Source organism: Botryllus schlosseri, chromosome 7 (assembly GCF_051294905.1).
Source record: "Botryllus schlosseri isolate E-star chromosome 7, Bs_hap1, whole genome shotgun sequence".
In the NCBI taxonomy this organism is placed as follows: domain Eukaryota; kingdom Metazoa; phylum Chordata; class Ascidiacea; order Stolidobranchia; family Styelidae; genus Botryllus; species Botryllus schlosseri.
The window spans coordinates 11363850-11389511 of NC_137242.1; the positions used below are offsets into that span (position 1 = coordinate 11363850).

A 25662-nucleotide genomic window follows, 5' to 3' on the forward strand; every position below is an offset into this window, starting at 1 on the left:
CGGGTTATGTTTTGTTGTAATTGAGTGTACGGAAATAGTATTACGTCTCGACATCTCACCATCTTACCATATTCAAAGAGTCAACCACGAAAACATTGTCAAGTAAATCCGTTTGTAACTTACCCGACCAACTCAAGCAGTTAGCCAAGCATACACGAGTCCATACAAACACTAAAACCTAAAATCCATAGCAAGTTCGGTTGTACTCATATCCCTACGACACCTCATTTTTATTCAACTTTAAAAGTCGTTACTATTCTGTAAGAAAGAGAAATTACTACGCGGTATATTCTGCAAGACAAAGTAATTATTACTCGATATATTTTGTAAGACAAAAGTAATTACTACCCGCTGCAGGTGACTTGAGATTAACATAATATGTTTGAATATACGAGATTTGAAAGTCTGATCAACGTAGTTGCGACTTCATTTCTTACAATCGAACGCTGGTGTTATATTCAAAGTTATCATGCTGTAAACATAAGGATTGACACATCGATTTAACATATGTAATAGTTGATCATGACTTGATTATTAAATTATTCGCGTTAATTAGACCCGGTGTTGTGTTGAAAGTTATGACAGCAACAAACTTTTCAGTACCAATGTTATTAACATATTAAGCTGTAAAACTATGCGTGTCTGAAATGTTCTTGAATGGAAAATTATTCCACCTTGGTACATATCACCCTGCGTATCGCGGATATCAGAAAATATTTTACAAATGTAATTGTCCCCACTAACCAAGACTAAAGATGAAACAACAATTTCCTTTGTTAAACAATAACCGGTACAATACTTTATCATCGTAATCAGCAGTGAGAATTGAAACACTTTCGCACATTATCCGGTGTCAAGATATCACACTAGGTGAATTGACATACCGCCGCTTGCATAATACCTAATCCGTTCACACCATTTCACATACTTTGATCATTACAAAAGTAAATTGGAATATGTTTGCTAGATGCATTCAATTCAGTTAGAAATGTCTGGTGCACAACAATCGTAATATCAAAAAAGTACTTGCTACACTGTTATTTGCTAAACGTGTTTTGCATTGTTGTTCATTTGTAGTATTGATTGTTCTTGAACCCTCAAATAATAATTCCTGACATGAAACCAAGCCGCTGAAAGTCGTTACCATCACGAAGATACAATGTGTACGATGTTTGTCAAATGTGTCCTACCTGGCCAACAGAAAACAATTTTCACTCACTCGAAATGAAACCAATGTGATGGTCTCCATTCGATATTTTGTTTGTGTCAAATACTTTGCAATGAGCACATTTGCGTGGTTGAGCTTTACATCATCAAGCTGTTATTTGTAAATCAAGATTTCGGTAAACTTGTAAATGTATCGTTTAACTAACCGACATTTAGTGATTGGGGAAGATACCAGACGATACACATCCATCTCCGAAATACTGCATTGATCTTAATTTCCATCATCGTGATAATCGAAGTACATTTCTTTCGAATTCGTAACAACCGACTACGACATGATAAATTTTTGACAAGTTATGCTTGGAAGATTGGTTGTATATCACGAAAAATAATTACCGCTCATATTGATACTGTTATCCATTGTTCGGTATTTTCAAACGAGTAAAATTTATTACTTGAGTTACTCCGCTTAATGCAAATGTAAACACAACCGTCTTTCAACATCGCAAAGACATCGATACAAAGTATACAATCAAACGCAACAAGTTTTACTTTTGTAGGTTGTGTATGGTTATCCTGCATAACTCATTTCTTACCAAAGCCATATGAAATATATTCATGTTACACGAAAATATTCACTCATGCTACAAACCTGTACAATGATTGGTGGTGCTTTCAAACTGTTTCGATACCTCAAGAACTTTATTGTCTGAATGGTTGTTCATGTATCGTAATAATCAAGTAGTTCAACACAGAACTAGTACTAACAGAAACACCAGAGTTGTTTGCACAAAAGTTTGTATGTGTACAGTATACGAATACCATGTGTAAGTCCAGCACAATTGTGGTATCCATACGAGTTTAGTTAACACAATTTACGACACCGAGGTCGCGTCATCTTTCGTAAGACAACAAACCAAGGCTTCAGGATATGTCCATGTCATAGCAATGAATCGGCTACTCCAACAACAGAGTGCATATGTTTCCTAGTTACGGTGCTTACATCTTACACACAAATCAATCTACTTTGCTAACGAAAAGTGGTGAGTCATCATATGGTTATCCTCACTAGTAAAACATACTATCATACAAAATGGTCGTTATAGTTTGCACACCAACGGTACATCGTACAAGTAACAAGTCTCGAGAATCCAGTTATTCAAAAAACGTGAAAGTATTTCTACACCAAGTCGTTATGTTGACGAAAGCGTATATTGTAATATCATGATCGATTTGCATTCGTTGGTCACAAACTGTCACTACTCTAAGTAATTCTTTTTCACTCAAACACAAACGCATACTTGTCACCATTCGTTTTCATCAAGTACGAGTTCAAGAAACTTACTACGACATGAATTTTTATTTTTATGTTGTGTAAATAGGTAATAATTAATTCAAGTAACACTATATCAACATCATCGAGTTGTGCTAATAGATTTACATGTGGTCTTGTGGTTTTCATCGGGACATACAGCACGAACTAACTGTAGACTCCTCTCTGTTGTACAGCTACTCGGTAATCGAAATGCATTAACATGTAAACAACGATCTTGTTTCGTCACACCAAAAATATGTTCACTGTCGCGATACTCCGCACAAGACGTGCATAGCCTTTTCACACTCGTAATAGTATACCAACGTCAAGCGATAACGTTTAACAAGACCAACGACACTGAACCCACGACGTTTACCTATGTAAAATTACCACTTTCACTTGCCAGTCCATCGTTTACCTGACTAAACATATTATTTTCCTTTGGAGATCTGACGTTTACCCAGAGTAAGAAACCATTTTCACTTGTAAATATATTTTTTCCTTGGCTAACAAACCTTTTTTCACTTGTAAATATATTTTTCCCCGGGTAACAAACCTTTTTCCCTGAGCAACAAACCATTTTAACTTGGTGGTCCGTCGTTTAGTCGAGTAAAAATATCATTTTCCTTTGGAGATCCGGCGTTTACCCAGTGTAACAATACATTTTCACCTGGAAAAATACTTTTACCTAGAGTAACTAATCATTTTCTCCTGGGTAACAATCCCTTTTCGTCTGGAAACTATCATTTAACTGAGTACCAATACCGTTTTAACTTGGAAATACATTTTTTCCCTGGGTAACAATACCATTTTCGTTTTGAAAACTGACAACCACACTGGTCAATTTGATATTTTTGTATATTGTTACAACAAACAGTGACGGAAATATACACAGACAACCGGTTTCAGAGTATACCCCATCGGTCGTATCACATCAATATCATCGGTTAACCACATACAATATGCTCTTGTACACCGAAATGCATGTTTTGGAAACTTGGACAATAGGCCTCGATAGTTCTGTGATGTCCGGGTTCGTGCTTTGGATTTTCCAGAGTCAAAATGTCTGAATAAAACACCTCCTCGACGACGGTTGGTAGTATGTGGATAACGGTGTTCGGAAAACGGTTGGATTTATGTCACCCATCGCGATAACAATTCCTGGTCGAGTTTTCCTCCGACATGTTTGCTATATTGTGTCTTTATTGGTCAATGTATGTCTCGACATTCAGTTTGAAATCGGAAATGATAAAGTATGTAACCGGATCCGGATATCAACTCTGAATCGATAAACCAATGAACAATATTCAAAGTAAACATGTCACACCCTGTGTTTCCACGAAAAAATACCATCCAGACATACGTCGCGCTTGTTTGCCCACACCAGTATACGCGCAAATGGAGGTGTGTGACATTGCATGCAATGCGTTGGTATACAAACATCGATCCACAGACATTATCATAGTCGGTAGTTTTGATGTAGATCGAATGTCACCCGATAACAATACCAATAAGCCACATTGCAATGACTCTGAGTCAATCTGAAGCATGACATACAGACACACAAACACGGAACCGTGACATGGGTTATTCGCACGGCGGTGAAAGTGAACTGTACAGTACATACCAATATTGTGATCACAGTCAAATATGCGAACCGTGTACAATCATATACCCAGGTTTTTGTTGGATATGTACAAATCCGATAAATCGATACATTTCTTTTCTCTGGACATCAATAATACAATCGCCATTCAAATGCATCACTCGAATGTGAGGTTCGTCTGGTGTAAAATCCATATCAAATAACACCAAAGTGTGCCTTCCGTGTTTTATCATTTCCACCTGTCAAGAAATTCCCTATCTTATATAGGTGTGAAATTTTGGAACAATGTACCAACTTTGTACCGTACTCTTCCTTATCATACATTTAAAGCTCGCTATTGCAAATTTATATTATCCAAGTACTAAGAAGAACATATCTCATGACCACAGTAATGTTGTTTGTTGTTTTGATTCATTTAATATGCTACAATAATATTACCACTGTGTACATGGGTCAAATTGTTATTTTCTGATCACACTGTTAACTATGGTAACCGTCCTTCACTAGTGTTGCTGTCTTTTATTTACTTTTGTTTATTTCGTTACTCTTTGCGGTGCTACTTGACTGAGAGAAAAAATTGATCCATATTATAATTAATACTGCCAATATGCTTGGGTGACTCCGGCCTAGAAGACTTCGGTCATATCGGGTCTCCCAGTCTATACCGTGCAAATTATAGTGAGGAAAAAATTTAAAAAATGTATACTATTGGACGTGAATGTTTGTGGACATTGCCTTTACTATATTTCATGGTTGACGAATAAAAGAACTCTTTCTCTCTCTCTCTCTCACCGACGCTTCTTGTCTGTGTCGTAACACTATGGTGCTGGGACTTGAAAAACGGTGGCGTGTTTTATGATTGTGTGTGAAATCACGAGGTAGTGTTCTATTTGTGATGTACGATTGCAGTCTTCACAGAAACACATCTTATTGGATCACAGTATCAGTCCGAGATTTGCAGAATCACTGTTCGCGATATTTATCTGGAGTCGTTATGTGGGAGTAGCGACATCCATGCATCGTGATTTAGTGAAAGACTGATCGCAATCATTTCGAGCACCGTACTTCGATAGTTCACATTGGTCAAACGCTGTAGCCTCAGCAGAAAACTTCGGTCTCGACAACACGCTGGATATTGACCGATGTATCCAATTGATATGGGTGGTCTGTCTGGAGATAGGGTCATGACTATCTTGTAATGTTACAACGCGATAAAACCATAAACTAAACCAGTGAACGGTGTCGAAATATCGATGTAATAGCGCAGACTCAGAGTCATTGCAATGTGGCTTATTGGTATTGTTATCGGGTGACATTCGATCTACATCAAAACTACCGACTATGATAATGTCTGTGGATCGATGTTTGTATACCAACGCATTGCATGCAATGTCACACACCTCCATTTGCGCGTATACTGGTGTGGGCAAACAAGCGCGACGTACGTCTGGATGGTATTTTTTCGTGAAAACACAGGGTGTGACATGTTTACTTTGAATATTGTTCATTGGTTTATCGATTCAGAGTTGATATCCGGATCCGGTTACATACTTTATCATTTCCGATTTCAAACTGAATGTCGAGACATACATTGACCAATAAAGACACAATATAGCAAACATGTCGGAGGAAAACTCGACCAGGAATTGTTATCGCGATGGGTGACATAAATCCAACCGTTTTCCGAACACCGTTATCCACATACCAACCGTCGTCGAGGAGGTGTTTTATTCAGACATTTTGACTCTGGAAAATCCAAAGCACGAACCCGGACATCACAGAACTATCGAGGCCTATTGTCCAAGTTTCCAAAACATGCATTTCGGTGTACAAGAGCATATTGTATGTGGTTAACCGATGATATTGATGTGATACGACCGATGGGGTATACTCTGAAACCGGTTGTCTGTGTATATTTCCGTCACTGTTTGTTGTAACAATATACAAAAATATCAAATTGACCAGTGTGGTTGTCAGTTTTCAAAACGAAAATGGTATTGTTACCCAGGGAAAAAATGTATTTCCAAGTTAAAACGGTATTGGTACTCAGTTAAATGATAGTTTCCAGACGAAAAGGGATTGTTACCCAGGAGAAAATGATTAGTTACTCTAGGTAAAAGTATTTTTCCAGGTGAAAATGTATTGTTACACTGGGTAAACGCCGGATCTCCAAAGGAAAATGATATTTTTACTCGACTAAACGACGGACCACCAAGTTAAAATGGTTTGTTGCTCAGGGAAAAAGGTTTGTTACCCGGGGAAAAATATATTTACAAGTGAAAAAAGGTTTGTTAGCCAAGGAAAAAATATATTTACAAGTGAAAATGGTTTCTTACTCTGGGTAAACGTCAGATCTCCAAAGGAAAATAATATGTTTAGTCAGGTAAACGATGGACTGGCAAGTGAAAGTGGTAATTTTACATAGGTAAACGTCGTGGGTTCAGTGTCGTTGGTCTTGTTAAACGTTATCGCTTGACGTTGGTATACTATTACGAGTGTGAAAAGGCTATGCACGTCTTGTGCGGAGTATCGCGACAGTGAACATATTTTTGGTGTGACGAAACAAGATCGTTGTTTACATGTTAATGCATTTCGATTACCGAGTAGCTGTACAACAGAGAGGAGTCTACAGTTAGTTCGTGCTGTATGTCCCGATGAAAACCACAAGACCACATGTAAATCTATTAGCACAACTCGATGATGTTGATATAGTGTTACTTGAATTAATTATTACCTATTTACACAACATAAAAATAAAAATTCATGTCGTAGTAAGTTTCTTGAACTCGTACTTGATGAAAACGAATGGTGACAAGTATGCGTTTGTGTTTGAGTGAAAAAGAATTACTTAGAGTAGTGACAGTTTGTGACCAACGAATGCAAATCGATCATGATATTACAATATACGCTTTCGTCAACATAACGACTTGGTGTAGAAATACTTTCACGTTTTTTGAATAACTGGATTCTCGAGACTTGTTACTTGTACGATGTACCGTTGGTGTGCAAACTATAACGACCATTTTGTATGATAGTATGTTTTACTAGTGAGGATAACCATATGATGACTCACCACTTTTCGTTAGCAAAGTAGATTGATTTGTGTGTAAGATGTAAGCACCGTAACTAGGAAACATATGCACTCTGTTGTTGGAGTAGCCGATTCATTGCTATGACATGGACATATCCTGAAGCCTTGGTTTGTTGTCTTACGAAAGATGACGCGACCTCGGTGTCGTAAATTGTGTTAACTAAACTCGTATGGATACCACAATTGTGCTGGACTTACACATGGTATTCGTATACTGTACACATACAAACTTTTGTGCAAACAACTCTGGTGTTTCTGTTAGTACTAGTTCTGTGTTGAACTACTTGATTATTACGATACATGAACAACCATTCAGACAATAAAGTTCTTGAGGTATCGAAACAGTTTGAAAGCACCACCAATCATTGTACAGGTTTGTAGCATGAGTGAATATTTTCGTGTAACATGAATATATTTCATATGGCTTTGGTAAGAAATGAGTTATGCAGGATAACCATACACAACCTACAAAAGTAAAACTTGTTGCGTTTGATTGTATACTTTGTATCGATGTCTTTGCGATGTTGAAAGACGGTTGTGTTTACATTTGCATTAAGCGGAGTAACTCAAGTAATAAATTTTACTCGTTTGAAAATACCGAACAATGGATAACAGTATCAATATGAGCGGTAATTATTTTTCGTGATATACAACCAATCTTCCAAGCATAACTTGTCAAAAATTTATCATGTCGTAGTCGGTTGTTACGAATTCGAAAGAAATGTACTTCGATTATCACGATGATGGAAATTAAGATCAATGCAGTATTTCGGAGATGGATGTGTATCGTCTGGTATCTTCCCCAATCACTAAATGTCGGTTAGTTAAACGATACATTTACAAGTTTACCGAAATCTTGATTTACAAATAACAGCTTGATGATGTAAAGCTCAACCACGCAAATGTGCTCATTGCAAAGTATTTGACACAAACAAAATATCGAATGGAGACCATCACATTGGTTTCATTTCGAGTGAGTGAAAATTGTTTTCTGTTGGCCAGGTAGGACACATTTGACAAACATCGTACACATTGTATCTTCGTGATGGTAACGACTTTCAGCGGCTTGGTTTCATGTCAGGAATTATTATTTGAGGGTTCAAGAACAATCAATACTACAAATGAACAACAATGCAAAACACGTTTAGCAAATAACAGTGTAGCAAGTACTTTTTTGATATTACGATTGTTGTGCACCAGACATTTCTAACTGAATTGAATGCATCTAGCAAACATATTCCAATTTACTTTTGTAATGATCAAAGTATGTGAAATGGTGTGAACGGATTAGGTATTATGCAAGCGGCGGTATGTCAATTCACCTAGTGTGATATCTTGACACCGGATAATGTGCGAAAGTGTTTCAATTCTCACTGCTGATTACGATGATAAAGTATTGTACCGGTTATTGTTTAACAAAGGAAATTGTTGTTTCATCTTTAGTCTTGGTTAGTGGGGACAATTACATTTGTAAAATATTTTCTGATATCCGCGATACGCAGGGTGATATGTACCAAGGTGGAATAATTTTCCATTCAAGAACATTTCAGACACGCATAGTTTTACAGCTTAATATGTTAATAACATTGGTACTGAAAAGTTTGTTGCTGTCATAACTTTCAACACAACACCGGGTCTAATTAACGCGAATAATTTAATAATCAAGTCATGATCAACTATTACATATGTTAAATCGATGTGTCAATCCTTATGTTTACAGCATGATAACTTTGAATATAACACCAGCGTTCGATTGTAAGAAATGAAGTCGCAACTACGTTGATCAGACTTTCAAATCTCGTATATTCAAACATATTATGTTAATCTCAAGTCACCTGCAGCGGGTAGTAATTACTTTTGTCTTACAAAATATATCGAGTAATAATTACTTTGTCTTGCAGAATATACCGCGTAGTAATTTCTCTTTCTTACAGAATAGTAACGACTTTTAAAGTTGAATAAAAATGAGGTGTCGTAGGGATATGAGTACAACCGAACTTGCTATGGATTTTAGGTTTTAGTGTTTGTATGGACTCGTGTATGCTTGGCTAACTGCTTGAGTTGGTCGGGTAAGTTACAAACGGATTTACTTGACAATGTTTTCGTGGTTGACTCTTTGAATATGGTAAGATGGTGAGATGTCGAGACGTAATACTATTTCCGTACACTCAATTACAACAAAACATAACCCGCATTCAAATAAGCCGTAAGCTCAAGTGGATTTAAAACTTGATGCTGTTTTGTGGTTAACTCAAGTCAGTGGTCACGTTTGTGTTGATTTCAGGAATGATCATGACGAGTTGGTCGGGTAAATTAGGTAATGTGGTAGTAACTATGACCTTACAGAGTTGCTGACATTCCAATATCTTTTACGCTGTAATATTACGGATTTAATTGTGATAAATTATTTCTCAGTTATTGTTCAGACGTTCAAATCTCGTATACTCAAAATATAATATGTCCAAGTCAAATCGTATATGCACCGATTAGTAAATAGTTTGTCTTCAGAATAGTAACAATCTTTACAATTGAATAAAAAATACCGAGCATACGAATACAACCAGGATGAATTAATTCAAATTTATGAGTTGCAGTGATATAATCCAGTAAGTGAAAACTAGATTTTTAACAATTGTTAATGTTGTGAATAATTCTTTTGAGTATGGTAAGATGTTAAAATATCTCTTTGACAAACGGAAAGCAGGATCGTGAATAGAGTTGTAATGTTACATTATACTTGGTTCAAAGTATGATCTTGAAATGTGGCTGGATCAAAGTTGGTAGTCATGTTTGTCAATCCTATTTCAAGTCACACTATGTCAAAGTCCAAATATTTCATTTTGGATTATCTGGATTTAGCTTTAGTACACCCCGCGAATGGATTCCGACACCGTACTATAACATTCTTAAAAATAAAGACTCGAGGATTTTCATAATGTTAGAGCTGGTAAATGATTAGTTGCGTGTTTTTGTTAAGAGTTTGATTTCAAGTTAATAAAGACAATAACTGTGTAATGCACATACTTGTGATTCTTGATTCTTGTAGAGTTATAGTTGGTATTGATTCTATAAGTGAAAACGACGACGCGGAATGTGCGAATAATTCGATGTGGCTGAAAGTCGGCGTCAGTAATATTCAGGTTACGGTCGAATCAAAAGATCGCGTTAAAAAGATTACTCAAAATAATTAGAATTGTACCGAATTAACACATTCAGATACGAATCAACTTGAGCTGTGTAGTAAGTTTCATTTCAAGTTGACAAATTGACACACTGATTGAATATTTTCATGATTTGTATCACGCAAAGTCAACGACTGTTCCGAAGTGTCAAAACATATAGCGATCGCGTGCAAGTGTCAAATTGTTGGTTTTCGAATCACGGTCTGCGCTGGTACTGTTATTCATTACTTATTACTTGATAGTAACAACCACCGACATATTACACTGTAGCGATTGGGATGTATGTAATGACAAGACGCGAGTAATGGCTATGTCTTTGGTGTTATCTTGTGAGCGATCGTGGGATTTGTAACCTATTTCACACGTTTTTTGAAGTGTTGGTTTGTGAACGCGGCTATTGTTGATATTCGGATAGCCGTCTACGCCGGCTCTGTGGCAAACTAATTATCAAAATATTACTTGTGCGTAATTCCTACCTTTGTAACATCAAACCACGAGAGATGGCTATTCTGATGTGTTATCTTGCGAGCGCTTGTAGAGAATATTTCACACCTTTTTGGAGTGTAAAGGCGAATTCACACATACCCGGTTCGCACGGTAAATTCGTGCGTAACGCACGTATCGCAAGACTCAATTCACACATTCACGATTCGCGATCACTGTACGGTAGCCGTGCGACGACCAACCGGACGTATATTCACACTGCCGCGGTCGATCAACCACGGTTGCAAGCGGTACACCTTGATTCCATTCCGGTTTGCTATGCCTCTTTTCAACATATTGAAATATGACAGGCCTATATAAAGCCCAGGTGGTTAGTAAGTAGTATTAATAAGTTTTGTGTAGGTTGTGTTTTATATCACTTCCACGCAACAACATAGCTAACCTACTTTTTGCACTTTGGAATATTTGCACCTATTTGTAGTGTCACAGGTGAGTTTGCGATAGTCCCAAAGATGAACCCTGCAATTTAAAAGTGACCACCTCTGCTGAAACTATTCGAGCCATCAACCACATCTACTATTTAAAACTACTTGATCACCTTTCATTTCTTCATTTCCTACACTTGGAAGTAGTTTCCACATCTCTCTGAAATTGCTTATTCTACTTGAAGGCGAGTAAAACTTTACAGCAATACTTTTGTATGAGTAGCAACGCTGAATATTCTGACCACCTTGGATAAATATTCACATATTCCTGATCATTCCAAGAAATCAAGTGTGCCTTACAATACAGAATTGAATTTTCAATCATGTTATGCAAAGAAATCATGAACAATAAAATGAAATGATTACACTTGAAAGCAACATTTGCAAATAGAGAATGCATACATTTGAAGAAAGAAACAAGAATAATATGCAATACAATGGTACCAATTAAATCAATGCAGTAATAATCATAATAGACAAAACAGTATGCATGAAATAACAGTGCTAGTTTTCAACTGGTTCTTGTGATCATAAACTTGGAAAAGTTTGCATAATGTCCTTCATTATTGCAGCGGCACACACAGCCTCCGTTGACTCACAACTGTGCCGCCATAAAGTTCGCAAAATGATCATTGATCATATTAGTCCAGGGTGCAGGAAACTGGTCAGTGCTCTTCTGTAGAAACTTCATCATCCCACCCTGAATAAGATATAATTTATATTTTATATGTTACATGCATAGCGTGACAAGTCATACATCACAGCTTCACCTACCTGCATCAAATGTCTGTCATCATAGTATCTTCGCTCTTCCCTGGTATCCTAATTGTCTGCCAATTGTAGAGTTCAATGACGCGTTGTTGGTGGATGCAAGAGATGACGTAGCAGTGCTAGTTTACACATCAGCTGGTTTCACATCATTTGTCTCTGGCAGTGGTTTCTAGATCCCAATATTAAAACATTTGAAAGCTTATTTTACAGCAACAATGCCTTTGAAATTTAATATGCCATAAGGAATTTCACTTCATGCAAAGATTCACCACAATTCACAATATCTGATGTTGTCACTTTAACCAATCATTGCTTCAACTTATTCTGCTGCAGTAATCAAACTATCAGAGTAGTGAACTTTTTCAATATCTGCAGGTTGGCAACAGTGATACACAGATGAGTATGGTCAACAAAGAAGCTAAAAATTTATACTTTATCACGACCTATTCTCTGCATTGGATGCGAGAAACATTTTCTGCTAGTATGACGTCCTATCTTGTGCAAATGCAGCATTTGAACTAGGAGTAAATGAATATGTTTCCCCCTTTCCCAAAAATTGCTCCTCGAAGTCGACCATGGAGTTTTCACTTGCCCCAACGAATGAAATTACAGCAGCAATACTAGAATGAATATTAGAAATGAATGGAAATGGACATACCAGATGTTTGCAGTACATCAGCAATTGATGTTGATGTAGGCTGGCATCAACAACTGCCTGATTTTTTACTAGTGGAAAGGATTATAGAGTACAATTTCTGTAAACAGATGTAGTAAGATTGAAAAGACACCATTATGTAGTAAAAATGCATGCATAAATATAATATGAATCTGAACTCATTTAGTTGATAAAATGAAATAGTGTTGCAGGAATGAATTACCAGCTTCTATCAACTAACTATAGGTACTCATTTGCTACATGATAATCACAACACAGGACATGGAATTCTAGGTTAAAATGTCAAATGCAAATATTAACATCAACTTCGTATATACAAGGATAACAAGGTTATGAAATGACTTGTAGCAGTCCTTCAATCAGACGCACACATTGAACTAGAATAAGTGAATAGCAGGCAGCCCTGTGATCACCAGCAGTGATTTATCAGGTATGCAGAAAACAGACTGCTGTAGAAACACGTGCAACTGAGTCAGCCTGATCGCAATATCGTTGCCAGACGCAAAACAATCATCGCATAGTAATATAGAATAACCACAACTGGCGAGCATACATAACAAAACGACTGATTACTACTGCAGAGTGCAGATTACTGCATGGCAGTACCATCATACCGGCATGCCGTCTGGTACGTATCTACACATCCTACCGGTAAACTCACCTTCTCATATCACATTTTCTTCGTACAACCAATATACACCCTGAACACAACATAGAAGCACTCTCCTTCGATAATTATTCAATACATTCATCTCGACAAGCTGCTAAATCCATAGGACCACACTTTCGACTGAGCTCACGGCAGCAACGATAGCCACGGAAAGTTCGTTTGATCCAACTTTCCGTACGGCAGCAAAAAAGCGAAGAAATCAACCGCGCGATAGCCGTGGCGACAGCCGCCGTGAACGAATCGTGCATGTGTGAACATTTCCACGGCAAGTCGGCCGTACGACCGTACGATGGAAAACCGTACGGCAAAAATCGTGGCCGGGAACCGTGCATGTGTGAATTAGCCTTATGACCGATTCGAGTTAATCCCAACGTTTGCGGTGAATGCGACTTCGATATATCGTTATTCTTATGGGCGCGGCGATGATTCGTACTTTCGTTGATAGAGTGCTAGCGGCATGTCGTACTTTCACCAAAAAAGGTTGTGAAATAGTTTGCTAAATCTAGGAATCAGTTGCTTGGTAATTAGTTTACCACGGAGCCGGCGTAGACGGTGATTCGAATACCAACAATAGCCGCGTTCACAAACTAAAGGCTAATTCACACATGCACGGTTCCCGGCCACGATTTTTGCCGTACGGTTTTCCATCGTACGGTCGTACGGCCGACTTGCCGTGGAAATGTTCACACATGCACGATTCGTTCACGGCGGCTGTCGCCACGGCTATCGCGCGGTTGATTTCTTCGCTTTTTTGCTGCCGTACGGAAAGTTGGATCAAACGAACTTTCCGTGGCTATCGTTGCTGCCGTGAGCTCAGTCGAAAGTGTGGTCCTATGGATTTAGCAGCTTGTCGAGATGAATGTATTGAATAATTATCGAAGGAGAGTGCTTCTATGTTGTGTTCAGGGTGTATATTGGTTGTACGAAGAAAATGTGATATGAGAAGGTGAGTTTACCGGTAGGATGTGTAGATACGTACCAGACGGCATGCCGGTATGATGGTACTGCCATGCAGTAATCTGCACTCTGCAGTAGTAATCAGTCGTTTTGTTATGTATGCTCGCCAGTTGTGGTTATTCTATATTACTATGCGATGATTGTTTTGCGTCTGGCAACGATATTGCGATCAGGCTGACTCAGTTGCACGTGTTTCTACAGCAGTCTGTTTTCTGCATACCTGATAAATCACTGCTGGTGATCACAGGGCTGCCTGCTATTCACTTATTCTAGTTCAATGTGTGCGTCTGATTGAAGGACTGCTACAAGTCATTTCATAACCTTGTTATCCTTGTATATACGAAGTTGATGTTAATATTTGCATTTGACATTTTAACCTAGAATTCCATGTCCTGTGTTGTGATTATCATGTAGCAAATGAGTACCTATAGTTAGTTGATAGAAGCTGGTAATTCATTCCTGCAACACTATTTCATTTTATCAACTAAATGAGTTCAGATTCATATTATATTTATGCATGCATTTTTACTACATAATGGTGTCTTTTCAATCTTACTACATCTGTTTACAGAAATTGTACTCTATAATCCTTTCCACTAGTAAAAAATCAGGCAGTTGTTGATGCCAGCCTACATCAACATCAATTGCTGATGTACTGCAAACATCTGGTATGTCCATTTCCATTCATTTCTAATATTCATTCTAGTATTGCTGCTGTAATTTCATTCGTTGGGGCAAGTGAAAACTCCATGGTCGACTTCGAGGAGCAATTTTTGGGAAAGGGGGAAACATATTCATTTACTCCTAGTTCAAATGCTGCATTTGCACAAGATAGGACGTCATACTAGCAGAAAATGTTTCTCGCATCCAATGCAGAGAATAGGTCGTGATAAAGTATAAATTTTTAGCTTCTTTGTTGACCATACTCATCTGTGTATCACTGTTGCCAACCTGCAGATATTGAAAAAGTTCACTACTCTGATAGTTTGATTACTGCAGCAGAATAAGTTGAAGCAATGATTGGTTAAAGTGACAACATCAGATATTGTGAATTGTGGTGAATCTTTGCATGAAGTGAAATTCCTTATGGCATATTAAATTTCAAAGGCATTGTTGCTGTAAAATAAGCTTTCAAATGTTTTAATATTGGGATCTAGAAACCACTGCCAGAGACAAATGATGTGAAACCAGCTGATGTGTAAACTAGCACTGCTACGTCATCTCTTGCATCCACCAACAACGCGTCATTGAACTCTACAATTGGCAGACAATTAGGATACCAGGGAAGAGCGAAGATACTATGATGACAGACATTTGATGCAGGTAGGTGAAGCTGTGATGTATGACTTGTCACGCTATGCATGTAACATATAAAATATAAATTATATCTTATTCAGGGTGGGATGATGAAGTTTCTACAGAAGAGCACTGACCAGTTTCCTGCACCCTGGACTAATATGATCAATGATCATTTTGCGAACTTTATGGCGGCACAGTTGTGAGTCAACGGAGGCTGTGTGTGCCGCTGCAATAATGAAGGACATTATGCAAACTTTTCCAAGTTTATGATCACAAGAACCAGTTGAAAACTAGCACTGTTATTTCATGCATACTGTTTTGTCTATTATGATTATTACTGCATTGATTTAATTGGTACCATTGTATTGCATATTATTCTTGTTTCTTTCTTCAAATGTATGCATTCTCTATTTGCAAATGTTGCTTTCAAGTGTAATCATTTCATTTTATTGTTCATGATTTCTTTGCATAACATGATTGAAAATTCAATTCTGTATTGTAAGGCACACTTGATTTCTTGGAATGATCAGGAATATGTGAATATTTATCCAAGGTGGTCAGAATATTCAGCGTTGCTACTCATACAAAAGTATTGCTGTAAAGTTTTACTCGCCTTCAAGTAGAATAAGCAATTTCAGAGAGATGTGGAAACTACTTCCAAGTGTAGGAAATGAAGAAATGAAAGGTGATCAAGTAGTTTTAAATAGTAGATGTGGTTGATGGCTCGAATAGTTTCAGCAGAGGTGGTCACTTTTAAATTGCAGGGTTCATCTTTGGGACTATCGCAAACTCACCTGTGACACTACAAATAGGTGCAAATATTCCAAAGTGCAAAAAGTAGGTTAGCTATGTTGTTGCGTGGAAGTGATATAAAACACAACCTAGACAAAACTTATTAATACTACTTACTAACCACCTGGGCTTTATATAGGCCTGTCATATTTCAATATGTTGAAAAGAGGCATAGCAAACCGGAATGGAATCAAGGTGTACCGCTTGCAACCGTGGTTGATCGACCGCGGCAGTGTGAATATACGTCCGGTTGGTCGTCGCACGGCTACCGTACAGTGATCGCGAATCGTGAATGTGTGAATTGAGTCTTGCGATACGTGCGTTACGCACGAATTTACCGTGCGAACCGGGTATGTGTGAATTCGCCTTTATATAATAATTTGCGACATACACGTTAACTAAGAATCAATCACGTGACTATTTACTTGATACATAATCAACACCAGTCGAGAGATGCCTATACCCGAAAGTACGATATGCCGACGCACCCATAAGAACATATTGTGAATCACCACCACTGCCTATACGCGAAATACGACACGCGGAAGTACGACGTGCGACAGATGCCTATACCTAAAAGTACGATGTGCCAACACGAGTTTTCAATACGATATGCGACAGATGCCTATACCTGAAAGTACGATGTGCGAGCGCACCCATAAGAACGCATTACGATGTGCGACCGAGAGGGGGGGGTCAAAAAGTACGATGTGCCACCACGAGTTTTCCATACGATGTGCGACCGCACCCATAAGAGCCCCATGTTAAAAACACCAAGTCACGACCGATCTACTACACTACTTACGTCATAAATTTGAGCCCGATGTCTTTAACGAATACTGTTTATTCATATCATTCGATCATCACCATATGGCTTCGGAGCAGGCGTACAGGTAAAATTTGACCCAGCTTCTACTTGGTATTATTTTATGATATAGTCACTTAATTTTCGCTGTCCACAGTTTGTCAAGTAGAAGTATTCGATTCTAGCCGCGAAAGAGAGAGTGAGAGCAATCTGCTTCAATGAAACGCTCAAATACTGATAAAAGAATGCCGGCCTTATGTAGCTAAATGAACATGAAAGGAATCGTAAAATCTTGAATACCAATACAATAACTGTCTCCGTCCAGAATTTCTACCTAAGTGTTGGAGGTTTATATAGGCTCGTCCTCGCCATCTCATTCGCATACACGGTGTCTTACAAAAGCCTGTAAGTGGGCCGTGCTACAAGTCGGCAGTTACGGAATGAAAAATCAGTAATATCGGCCTGATGTAAATGACCAATGACCATTGTAGTCGACTAACACCATGATTACCCCAAAACAAACAAACAAACTGTATCCGTAGACGACGCTGTGGTTGTTCTGACTGGTGCCTGTATTTCTGACTTCAGTTACAATTTTTGTGGGGTGGAACTCCACCAGACTATAATTTATATTTTCGGAATCAGTGCAATAGCAGCTTTCGTTTAAGACCCGTGTTAATAAATTCTGCGCTCGGGTCGCCAGCTATAAGATGACCATATCTGTTTACGAAGTAAACGGAAATTACTTGCCCAACCGTGCAGTCATGTGTTCCTCAGCTATCCAATATCCATAGACTATATAGTTATCTATATACTTGCACTGTCCCTGTATTTGTCCCCGTGATTGTTTCGTCATTAATCTTATACACCAGACCTGTATTGGTTTCTGTGATTCTTGAGCTTCCGACGTTTAGCTAGGCCCACTTTTGTTCTGGTAGGCACTTAAATCAATGATGCCGATGGATGAGTTGGTCAATGGAATGTGGTGACTGGTATTATTTTAGAATAAATCCTATGTTTGTATTAAAGAGCAATAATAAATAACGACACGTCTACCTTGCAGACAAACGGTGCGTTGTTCTTCCTTTTCATGATGATCTGTACTATGTGGATGCATGGCCTCTGCATGACCACTTGGACAATCGGCATTCTCACGCTACTGGCAGTGCGACTCAGCTTCCCACCTTGCATAGGCATTCTCTATATCACAAGTCTTATCATGTTGATCGCTAGTCTGTATTACTTCTACCACGCATTGGCATACTTCGCACTTTTCACTGCCTATAATAAAAAGTTCATTCATCTTCACTGGGTAATCTCGCTCAGTATTGGAATAGGATTGTGCTATTTTGTGGTTGTATATTTAGAATCGATATTTATACACCGAATGTTACTTGAGTTTACCCTTGGAGTATTAGTAGCTATTTCTAGAAGGGTATAGACTTGTTTCATTCCTATATTTTAACAATGAAATGTATGTCAACATAATTGTTTTCCATTTTATTCTCTAAATATTAAACTGTTGTCAATGATAAACCACAACATTAGTATACTGTGCGCAGCACGTAGCAGGTCAATGACGAACGATATTCAATGTTCATAATTTTCATTCTTTATCTAAATTCTCATAAATTAAGTTACAAAATGATACCGGGATATGCTTAACACAAACTTGTTTGAAGTGCTCAGCAATTTTGAGATCACAATTTCGTACCTGTTATACCTTCGTATTATGGTCTATGGATAATTTGACCTCAGAATATTATGCTATCATATATTATCATCATTTTCATTATTGTGTTTACATCACTCATTATATATCGAATCACATATCATCGGCAGCATACTCCCGACCGTATAGATAAAAAGTGTATGCCTATACATATATTGCCATTGTCGTACATACTGCCACTCTTGTCCAAACACAAGTGTAAGTAGCAGTATCAGTAGGGGAGATGTGGTACCGATGGATCACTGGGACCGAAAATACTTGAAAAAGTTTCCATGATAATTCCATGATTGCACTCCGTGAATTTTTCTACAATAACATGCTGACAGAATCTTTCCTCACATGCAAAAAAAATCGACCTGCCTGAGTTATGGGGTCTGTGACGAATAATTTACGTTTTAGGGGGTATAAAGTAAATTTAGATCGACATTTGCATTTGTCTATATCACCTTACAGACTAACAAACCCGCCATAATTTTTGATGTGAAGTATAGGGCTTGTATCAGGGTATATAATGCGACATATTTTTTTGAATCGATACCATCCTCGAGTGGACTATTTTCAAGTCAATTACAATATTTATGGGGTGGGGGACCTATGGTACCATAGCCAAATCAAGCCAAACAGATGGGCCAACTAATCACTTAACAACAGAAACTCGCCTGCATATGTATAGGCGTTAAATCATAGTTACATGTGGTGTTTTATCCCTATTACGAGGTATTTGGAAGTCAAAATGTCGATTTGCGGGTAATATGTATGTGGCATTAATTTTGTACGTTTAGGCGTAAATCACAACATGATTTTATGCCAACATTTGGGTTGATATAATCTATTTTATTCTTGAAGGTCGCGACGAAACATTCTTCATTGGCTTGCTGTAGCTTAGCTTACAGTGCACAACAAAACAAGTTAACAAATTTGAGTTTTTGAGCGTATGTCTCATAGGTCCCATGGTCGTGTGCCTTTGGACCCACCGGGTGGGGACCGATGACTAGGGCTGGGCACAATGATTCGAGTACTCGAATCTGAATCGAGTATTAATTTTAATGATTCGAGTCGAGTAGTAAAAGACGATTTTTTCGAGTACTGAAATTATACGCACCTCGCCCCTGAAAGTTGATTTATCAACGAGGAGTTTATCAACGATCAACGAGTTTATACTAATTTCACTGTTGAAGCCTTGAAACCTTGATTGGCCGTATCGTAGCATACGAAACATGAAGTACAAAGCTACGAACGTTACTGGAAATAGCATATTTCCGAAGTCATGATCATCCCACAATATTGTCACCAAGTGCAATGAAATCGGTATGGTCGAAAAAATACCAAAGTATCCTTAATATGATGGATAACAGGCATTATATTCTTTGTGGTCGCTTAAAAGGTATATATTTGAACTTTGACAAATAATATTCTGCTATGACGTCATAATGAGTGATACTCGATTACTCGACTCGACTCGAAGCATTTTACGTGATTCAGAATCGAATCACTCAGGTACTCGATTTTGCCCAGCCCTACCGATGACACGTTCGAGCAACAAATTTTAAACGTTCATAAATATTTTTTGAATAATCAGATATTCATGTAAATGTCCGCGATAGTTAGAGCTTGCATCAAAGTGTTGAGACAGCAAAAGATCCGCTATTCTCGGCTGAAGATTTGAGGGCTAGAGATCATTTTGCAATTTTTGATCCATCGGTACCACATCTCCCCTATATATGTGTTTTATTGGTATTTTATGTTTCATTGAATACCTTATGTCAACGTTTTTAGTATGCATGTAAATATGAATATGCGATGAAAACACAATTATGCACATGTTAATATCGTATGAATCATCCCGCACCGGGGTATACAGTGGCAGGTGAGATGCCGCTAGCTTTACTGGGAAAGGAAAATCTCTTACCATGTGTTGACCCAGAATGTCACCGTTTAATGAGTTCGGCATCAATCAATCGTAAAAATATATTTTAATCTGTCCAAGACGCACACACACAATGCGATGTAATTAATGAACAGATAGGGAGATGCCGAACGACCAACCAGTTGGGGTCCCCTGAGGTCTCCTGAGCTGGCTCTTCGTCGGTCGTTTTTGGAAGTTATATCTTGGTCTTTTTGTTTCTTCGTCGGGTCCCCTTCTTCTGGGCTTTTTGTCGCCATAAGAAAATCGACGCGGGAAACGAGGGGCCAAGAATAAATTCCGACGGCGGGTATTGAACCCGAGCCACCTGCGTGGATGGCGCCGACGCTCACCACTACGCTATAACCCCCACATGCGCCATCTAGGAGTCGTTTCGGATGTTTTGAAGGTCGCTGATTACAAATATCACATTAGTTTTGCCAGATCGACTCTATTTTAGAAGATACGTATACCACTAAAAATATCAAATTACTGTTTTTAAACCCTAAATATTACATTTTGTGGGGAGTAAATCGTAGATTTATTTACTTTTATGCTTCGCATAAATAGATAATTGTATGTGAAGAGACCTCATGTCGTCCTTGTGGTAGCCAACCCATTAGGGCGGTGTTTGGATCAAGTTACTACCTTCGAGTCACGAGTCATCTCGGGTCATTGCACATTTTGACTCGAGTCAAGTCAAGTCAATCGATTTGTGGAGGTGACTCGAATAAGTCGAGTCAAGTCATGATTCAAATTAAATTGATTGTTCGAAGTATGAGTGATGATGAAAAGTCATTACACTTTGCTAACTGTGTGTAAGACAGAAAAATTGACCATTTATCTTGAATCAAATACCGAGTATAAAATTAACTATGTATGTAAAGAGGCGTTTTATCACTCTCACTCACGTACACACACACAGAACTGCTTATAAAATATTCTCGCAGTTTCTTTTTGTCGTCTTAACCCAAATCAATACCATTGTTGTTCAGATGATCTGGAGCTAAAGGCGTTGTTTCAATCTGTATTCGTAATAATGTTGTGGGGTCCGTGTTAATTCATTTGCTACAGCATATACTATTGCCATCTTTATCTTTTACTACATCCTATATCGTAGCACCATGCCAAATAACATCTGGCAGGGACGTGAAGCTGCAACTGGAATTTTGGGGGAGCGGGTAATTGGCTGTTAAGCAGTGTCAATGTTGAGGAAGTGCTAGGACTTCTTGTTTTAGTTCCAACCAGGGCCGTAACAGCACTTCGTCCGCCCCCCCAAAAAACGTTGGTCTTGGGCCCCCATAGGGTGATAACCCGGACTTCTGGGTGGCTTCGCCCCCCAGACCCCCTTGTTATCCCGCTCTTTGGGCCTACTTGTCATCTATAGGCTATTGGGTGTGCGTTTAGTGGGCCTCCCATTCCCGCCTAGACGCGCCGAGCGCGAAAAATTTCAATATTTCATGATTGAATCGGTCAGCATCATCGGAGATTACAGATATATTGCTATCAAATTTTATCCCCTATCTGCTGACGTATTCAGTTTTACCGGTAGAGCTGAGTGAGATGTATTTAAAAAGGTAGGCCCCTCAATAATAATTAAACATCATCGGGCGTATACCCGTTGGCGGAACGAAACAGCACTTCGTCAGGTCCCCCCAAAAAAACTTGGGTCTTGGGCTCCCATAGGATGATAAACCGACCCCGGTAACCGACCGACCTTTCATCTTGTTGATCGTTTTTTCCACGAAATTAGCCGCACCGTTGAGTGTTTAGTGAATTGCATATATATTGATATCAATTTCTTGTCCTTTCTGCTCACTTTATCAGATTTACCGGTACAGCTGAGTGAGGTGTCTTGGAAACTGTAGGACCCGTACATGATAATTGAACATCTTCGGCGGGCGGAACCGTTGGTATGACTTCGTTACATGATGTTATTTCGTGACCTCCTGTCTGCCATATTTAAAAAATATATAATCGGGCAAACGTACTAAACTAAAAGACGCACACGATTTCAAATTGGTTTTTCTCCATTGGGGTATAATTTTTCCCCGCGGGATGGAATTCGTCTTCTGAGGACAGGAACATTCGGCGCCAGTCATTTAGGCGCCTAAGCTATGGACAATTAAAGCTTTATGTATTTTGTATATATAACGAAGTTTTCGGTCAGCGTAAGGGCAGTCCTTTTCGGCCAAGGTTTTTACGCTGCCGATCGTTCTGGCACACTTCTTGGAGTCGCATGTAATATGTCCTAAATCGTTATATGTCTTGGTGGGTCGTGTCGCGGTATTGGCTGACGCCGATATGTCCATTTCTAAAAATCTTTCGTGCTCTTTTCTTGGGGGAAGAGTACCAAAAAATTATGATATTTTGCACCTTGAAATCGCGACTTGCGCGAAATTTTTTTTAAAAGTTGCATAAATTTTCAAAAAATACTCTATAATTTATGCTAATTCACGAAATAATTTGGGGCCCCCTTCGAGCTCGACCCCCCCCCCAATTATGGGTTTTGGGGTGCGGCAGTTACGGTCCTGGTTCCAACCTTACATCTCACCCATGTAAAAATATCAACCATCATGATGACTCTTTGGCTGGCACAAAACTATACGGAGATTACGAATTGCATTATTTGGAGTCCATAAGCGCGAAGTTTCAACCTAATACTGGTGGAAGGTTTTCGGTGCCCGGCGTTAATATTGATTCCCAACGTCATATCAAAGTACTCCTTGTAATTGCACTTGGTGACATTTCACAAATCTAGGTCGATTACGGCACTTTCCCTGTCAAGCTATCACTCAATTTTTAACATACTTAATATAACACCCATGAATCGAAATTTCTGAAAAGGATAGCAAGGGACAGTATCTCATATTACAAAGCGTCGGAAAGCGTGTTAAATTTGAGATCACTAATCATCGGTGATGAAACAAGTGTCAGTAGCTTAAATGAGGGGTGTGTTATTTGACGTAGAATCTGTCGGAAAAATAGTCTCTAAATGATAATTTTCAGGATTAAACTAACTGTTGCTTTATCAGTGCACTACAACGCACATGTTATAGTACTACATGGTAGATGATACAAACTAATCTAGGCCCATATTCACCTCCTCAAGCGCGAGTTAACCTATATAATCCACAAACATGCTACTTTTCATGGCATGTGTAGGAAGAGGCAATATTTTCAAAAAATATAGCCAAATCGGCAAAAGTAATGTCATTTTCGAACTCAGCGCCCCTGATATACCCCTACATCAATCTCAAATATCATGATATTTCAAAAAACTATTTTTTTGTTGCCCTGTGTTATCAACATACTGCGGAAATGTATGGCACCACCTCAACGAATCGTAATGGATTGAGGATTTAGCGCAGCGCATTAATTTTTGAGGTAAGTCTAAGAATGTCCGGCCTTGAAATCTTTGCGATGTAAGAGACGCATGAATTGATTGTATCATTGGATTGAATGTTTAATCCTGTAGAATTTTCGGTCAACCTAGAAAAAATTCTTATAAAGGCGTATTTTTATCAGCTTTTCAATGATGGGTTTTGTCATTTTTTTACCTTGGAAAAAAAAAGTTATGACCAAAAACGTGCCAGGGGGTAAAGCACTATTTTGCCTGACAATATTATTATTATTATTATTATTATGTATAAAAACATTTAGTGGTGCTTTTCGCATCGAAGGCTTTTTGCACCACGGCGATTTAGACATTTTGATCAAAATGATAGCAAGAAATGTCATGAAAATACAAGATGGGTACGTAGCTAAATGCGACGCTTTGACTCTCGTATGAAGTCCAGTATATCGGCGATAATGTTGCTGTCCGTTAAAAGGTTATATAGCTGGAACGGTACGTTCTTTGTCTGCGCGATACGTTGTAGCTTTCTTCTTATCTCAGTCAGATGTGAGCAGGTCATAATAAAGTGTTCGACCGTTTCTAATTCGCCGCAATGCTCGCACAATGGGGATTCCGAGCAGCCAATGCGGTGGCGATGTGCATTGAGTCCGCAGTGACCGGTGCGTAGTCGAAACAACGTAGCTTCGCTGCGTCTTGGTGAGACTGATGGTAATTTCACCTCAAGATTTGGTAGGAAGATTTTGTAATGGCTTCCTGTTTCTGAATCGAGATATTCCCGGTTCCAAATAGCTTTGCATTTATGCTGCCTGACATTAAAATACAATTATAAGCTAAAACACGATACCTTCGTAACAGAATACAACACCATGAATTGGAATATCACTCTCAGTAAGGCAAACTAACAATCGAACAGCAAAAAAATGAAACATAACTATTAGGATGTATTTATCATAAGTTAAGGGGGCGAAAGTTGACCGAGACGGAAATAAAACTGGTTTACGAATTTCGAAAAAAATAGCGTCAAAAATTTTAATGATTGATTTAGGCTAATTTATGGTTGCTGAATCCGATTCGGTGCTAATAATTTCTCCGTCACGTCAGATTTTTTCCGTATTAATTTTTCTCATTTTCATAAATTAATCAAATTTCAGCTTTCGTTAGTGACATCACGGTTAGCATACAATAGCAACAGATCAAATATTGTTATTGAAATCATCTATCATGAAACATGGGTTGTGGTAATGAGTGAGTTTTTCGGTGAACTTGAATAAAGTGATTCTCCATCATCGTCCAATTAGAAGCTCTTTTCGACCCGTACATTTACGCTGGTCAACAAATACCAAATACCATACTTGAACAGAGGCAGAAATGTTTTTAAATTTTAAATGGTATCGAGGCTTTTTGTTTGT

The 25662-nt window shown here is 38.4% G+C and overlaps 2 protein-coding genes and 2 long non-coding RNA genes across 4 annotated transcripts in view; 3 read left to right on the forward strand and 1 right to left on the reverse strand.

Annotated features, from left to right (window-relative positions):
* The window catches only part of LOC145442211 (uncharacterized), a 29131-nt gene extending 8312 nt beyond the window's left edge, over window positions 1–20819 (forward strand). Inside the window, exon 5 of the mRNA XM_080320114.1 lies at window positions 18324–20819. Coding sequence (XP_080176240.1) covers window positions 18324–18701 — 378 coding nt within the window. The 3' untranslated portion in view covers window positions 18702–20819. The remainder of the gene's footprint in view (window positions 1–18323) is intronic.
* LOC145442200 (uncharacterized) overlaps window positions 1–21606 on the forward strand; it is a 203633-nt gene extending 182027 nt beyond the window's left edge. Inside the window, exon 37 of the mRNA XM_080320099.1 lies at window positions 21519–21606. The gene's annotated coding sequence lies outside the window, so the exon portion shown is untranslated. The remainder of the gene's footprint in view (window positions 1–21518) is intronic.
* LOC145442765 (uncharacterized) lies at window positions 11600–13597 on the reverse strand. Its single transcript, XR_013916152.1, has 3 exons — window positions 12720–13597; window positions 12065–12230; window positions 11600–11990 (listed from the first exon to the last, which is right to left on the reverse strand). It is a non-coding gene; the product is annotated as an uncharacterized LOC145442765 (long non-coding RNA).
* LOC145442766 (uncharacterized) lies at window positions 14155–16152 on the forward strand. Its single transcript, XR_013916153.1, has 3 exons — window positions 14155–15032; window positions 15522–15687; window positions 15762–16152. It is a non-coding gene; the product is annotated as an uncharacterized LOC145442766 (long non-coding RNA).
* Window positions 21607–25662: the final 4056 nt, after the last annotated feature.